We start from the raw sequence: 4,432 nt of genomic DNA on the forward strand, positions 1-4,432 counted from the left end.
CACCATGCCCTATTGTTGGACTTGATGCTGTTTCCCAGTTTCCAATATTACACACAATGCTGTGATGGCCATCTTTGTGGCTACAGATTTGTGGCCAACCTTATTTATGTCTTTGCACCAATGCCCAGAAGTGGAACTGCCAGTCTGAAGGTGTGTGCATTTTAAGGCTTTTGGGAAATATTGTGGAGCAGCCCTGCACAAAGTTTGCTCAGACTGCACTCGCACTAGCAGAGCAAGAGAGTCTAGTGTCTCCTTTCTCCAATACAACACCTGGGAGGCTGTCCCAGGTCCCAGGATCCCCCCCTCACCATGCTCTATATTTGTTTGTAGTTTCCTGGGTGCACTGCCACCATGTTCTGGTTCTGCAACAGTGCCAACTGCCAATTTTCAGTCTTCGCCCTTACCACCATAGGATGGATCCTCTCCTCTACGTCCATGGGCCTTGTGGAGTGGCGAATATGGTACATGAAAGACACCCCGCTCTACCCCCCTGGGATCGCCTGCGTGGGAATATTTAGAGTCTGCATTTACCAGCATCGCACCAACAGCACCACAACCAAATTCTGTTACCGATACAGCTACCAGGACACCTTTCTCCCTTTTGAAATTTACATGGCTCAACGCTTCCTACTGACTGCCAGCATTTTCGGATTCTTCGGGAGAGCCTTTAACATCTTTGCACTTAGAAACATGTCTGTGAAAATATTTGAGGAGTACACCTACAATTCATTCATTGTTTCAGGAATTTTCAACATTGCTGCTGGTGTCTTTATCTTAATTGCTGTGCTCCAGAACTACGATGCCATCATAAACTCATGGGGAATCACCTTCCCGCCATCTCTCCAAATGCCCTTCAAGCCAGATGTGCAGGAAGTTGGCACTGCCATTCAAGTGGCAGGGATAGGTGTCTTGCCTATGCTGTTAACTGGGATGTTTTCTCTATTTTACAAATGTCCCCTGTACTGCCAAGTGCATCCTGATATTTCAGAAACGTGAATTTCCTGGTTGCATTGGCTTTGCAAATCCAAGATTTCTGGGAGTTTATGGAAAATGTTATTAGCATGCTCTACCAAATATTTCCAACGACTCAAGACCATGCATGTGTAGTTTGGGACAGAAGGTGGCCAACTGTCTCCTTCTGTTGTCTTGTGTATCTGAATGTGGTTCACTGATTTGCTCGTTGAATTGAGAACTTTTATTTGAAAGTCTTCCCACCTGCCAGTTGGTCTTATTGCATCTGAATTTTAATTATTGTTGGCTAAAGCAAATAACCCTAGAAACTCAGGGTAGGGAAATAAGAGTTTCTGAGTACATTAACTTTTAACATTTCCCTCTCAAACTTTTGCTGCAAACAATCATAGGCCGGGCATGGTGAGTTAGGCCTGTAATCCCAGAACTTTGGGAGGCTGAAGTGGGAGGATCACTTGAGGCCAGGAGTTTAAGACAAGCCTAGGCAGCATAGCAAGACCTGGTCTCTACAAGAAAAAAAAAAAAAAAAGCTGAGTGTGGTGGTGCGTGGCTGTGATTCTAGTTACTTGGGAGACTGAAGTGGGAGGATCACTTGAGCCCAGAAGTTGGAGGCTCCAGTGAGACATGACGGCACCACTGCACTCCAGCCTGGGCCATATGGCAAGGCCCCATCTCTTTAAAAAAAAAAACTGCAATAAAAAAACAAGAATGGACTTTCTTTTCTGTGTAATGGTAATAACATCTCCCTACCATATAAAGTTTTCTAAAATGTGCAAAAGTAGAGGATAGCATAAGGAATCTCCACACACCCATTGCCAGATTCCACAGTTACTGAGATTAGGGCACTTCCGCTTTCTCTTTCCATTCTTGTCCCTTTTCTAATCTATGTTTCTTTTTCCTAAGTTTGTTGGGGTTTTTTGGTTTTTTTTTTTTTTTTTTTTTTTTGAGACAGAGTCTTGCTCTGTCACCTGGGCTTGAGTGCAGTGGCGTGATCTCAGCTCACTGCAACCTCTGCCTCCCGGGTTCAAGCGATTCTCCTGCCTCAGCCTCCTGAACAGCTGGGATTACAGGCATCCGCCACCACGCCCAGCTAATTTTTGTATTTTTAGTAGAGACGAGGTTTCACCATGTTGGCCAGGCTGGTCTCAAACTCCTGACCTCAAGTGATCCGCCTGCCTCGGCCTCCCATAGTGCTGGGATTACAGGCGTGAGCCCCTGTGCCCGGCCTCTTTTTCCTAAGTATTTTAAAGCAAACCCCAGACACCATGTCCCTTCATCCTCATATACTTCAGTATTAAACTCTTAAAAGGTGGACACTTCTTGCATAGCCATATATGTAAAAAACTGAGCAGTTATTCCTCGTTATGAAATAGTCAGAATGTTTAGATGCCTTAAAAATAATTCTGTAGTTTTATTTGTCCCACACAAAGTGCTCACTCTGCCTCTGAAGTGTTCATCTAAAGCACTTCTGGGCACACACACACACACACACACACACAGAGCAACCCCTCTGCCTTTTTTTTTTTTTTTTTTTTTTGAGGCAGGGTCTCTTTCTGTCACCCAGGTTGGAGTGCAGTGGCATGATCAAGGATTGGTGCAGCCTTGACTTCCAGGTTCTGGTGATCCTCCCACCTCAACCTCCAAAGTAGCTGGGACTACAGGCGTGCACCACCATGCTCGCCTAATTGTTTGTATTTCTGTAAAGATGAGGTCTTGCCATGTTGCCCGTGCATGTCTTGAACTCCTGGGTTCAAGGGATCTTCTTGCCTCAGCCTCTCAAGCACTGAGATTACATGTAAGAATCACCATGCCTGATTTCATGTGCCTTTTTAATAAATGATTTTGATTTGCTGAAGAAAGTGGGTTAATTTAACTCCATTACCTCTAGAGGCTTGATTAGAGTCCTGATCAGTTCTCAGAGGAAGAGTATTTCATAGGTGGTACCATGTACTTCCTGCTGACTGCACTATGCCAGGGGTACATGGTCATTATCCCTTTCAGTGATGCTAAGATTGATCAGTGGATCCATGAGGGGAACACCTGATCCCTTTTGTAAATTGCCTCATCACACTTGCACCCAACCCTAATGGTTTCATCTATTGATGGTCCTTGTTTGAATAAATTATCACACTGAGGATTGTGAGTGGTGACCTTTCCTTTCTTCCATCCCTCCCCCTCCCTGTCCCCCTCGTTCCCTTCATTTCCTTCTTCCCTCCCTCCCTTCCTTCCCTCCTTTCCTCCTTTCCTCTTTTCATTCTCTCCTTCCCTCCTTCCCTCCTTCTCTTTTTCTCTTCCTCTCTCCCTCCCTCGCTCTGTTCCTCCTTCACTGCATCCCTCCCTCCCTCCTTCCCTCCTCTTGCTCTCTTTTTTCCTCCTCCTCTTTCTCCCTTCTTCCCTCCTTCCCGAATTCTTTCCTTCTGTTTCTCTTTCTGCCCTTCCCTCTCTCCCTCCTTCCCTCCTTCTCTCTCTCCCTCCTTCCTTCCTTCTCTTCTTCTTTCCCTCTCCTCTTCCCTCTTTCCCTTCCTCCCTCCTTCCCTCCTTTTCTCTTTCTCCCCCTCCCTCCTTCCCTCCTTCCCTTCTTCCTACAGGAATCTCTGTTGCCCAGGTTAGAGTGCAGTGGTAGGATCACGGGTCACTGTAATCTCACACTCTTGAGCTCAAGCAACCCTCCCACCTTAGCCTCCCAAGTAGCTGGGACGACAGGTGTGTGCCACCATGCCCAGCTAATTTCTAATAAGTTTTTGTAGAGATGGGATCTCACTATGTTGCCCAGGCTGGTCTCCCACTCCTGTCCTCAAGCAATCCTCCTGTCTCGACCTCCCAAAGCTGCAAGTGATGACTTTCTAATGTGAACATTCTAGCCAGATATATCAGCTGGGATGCTTTTGTGTGAGGGCCTGTGGTCCCAGCTACTCGGGATGCTGAGGTGTGAGACTCTCTTGAGCCCAAGAGTTGGAGACCAGCCTGGGTGAGACCCCATCTCTAAAAAAACAAAAAGTTTTCCCTCATCAACTATGGCTATTTAGTTACTCTAAAATTCAGTGCACACACACAAAAAAGGCAGACTAAATGTTTCGTTCTTTGCTCCAATTGTTGATTTCTAGAGTGAAAAGGAGAATGCCCTAGTTAACATTAGGGTTGACCAATGTATTGGTTGTTTTCACTATTTCCGTTTTTTTTTTTTTTTTTTTTCTTTTTCTTTCTCTGAGACAGGGTCTCACTGTTGCCCAGGCTGCAGTGCAGTGGTGCGACCTCAGCTCACTGCAACCTCGACCTCCCAAGCTCAAGTGATCCTCCAACCTCAACCTCGAGAGTAGCTGGGACTACAGGTGCATGCCACCATTCCCAGCTAGATTTTGTATTTTGTGGAGACGGCATTTCACCATGTTGCCCAGGCTGGTCTCGTACTCCTGAGCTCAAGGCTATCCGCCTACCTCGGCCTGAACTCATGAAATTGTTTCTG

At 46.2% G+C, this 4,432-nt stretch overlaps 1 protein-coding gene across 1 annotated transcript; it reads left to right on the top strand.

The window, feature by feature from the left end:
* Nucleotides 1–351: 351 nt before the first annotated feature.
* Nucleotides 352–1,335, top strand: CLDN34 (claudin 34). The gene has a single exon (XM_010352863.2). The coding sequence runs from the start codon at nucleotides 352–354 to the stop codon at nucleotides 994–996; it is 645 nt and encodes a 214-aa protein (XP_010351165.1). The 3' UTR covers nucleotides 997–1,335.
* The last annotated feature ends 3,097 nt before the right edge of the window (nucleotides 1,336–4,432 follow it).

The sequence above is a fragment of the Rhinopithecus roxellana genome, chromosome 7 (genome assembly GCF_007565055.1).
Source record: "Rhinopithecus roxellana isolate Shanxi Qingling chromosome 7, ASM756505v1, whole genome shotgun sequence".
Taxonomy (NCBI): Eukaryota; Metazoa; Chordata; class Mammalia; order Primates; family Cercopithecidae; genus Rhinopithecus; species Rhinopithecus roxellana.

Coding starts and splice junctions, on each gene's coding strand:
- CLDN34 (XM_010352863.2), top strand. CDS start 352: ATGTTCTGGTTCTGCAACAGTGCCAACTGCCAATTTTCAGTCTTCGCC.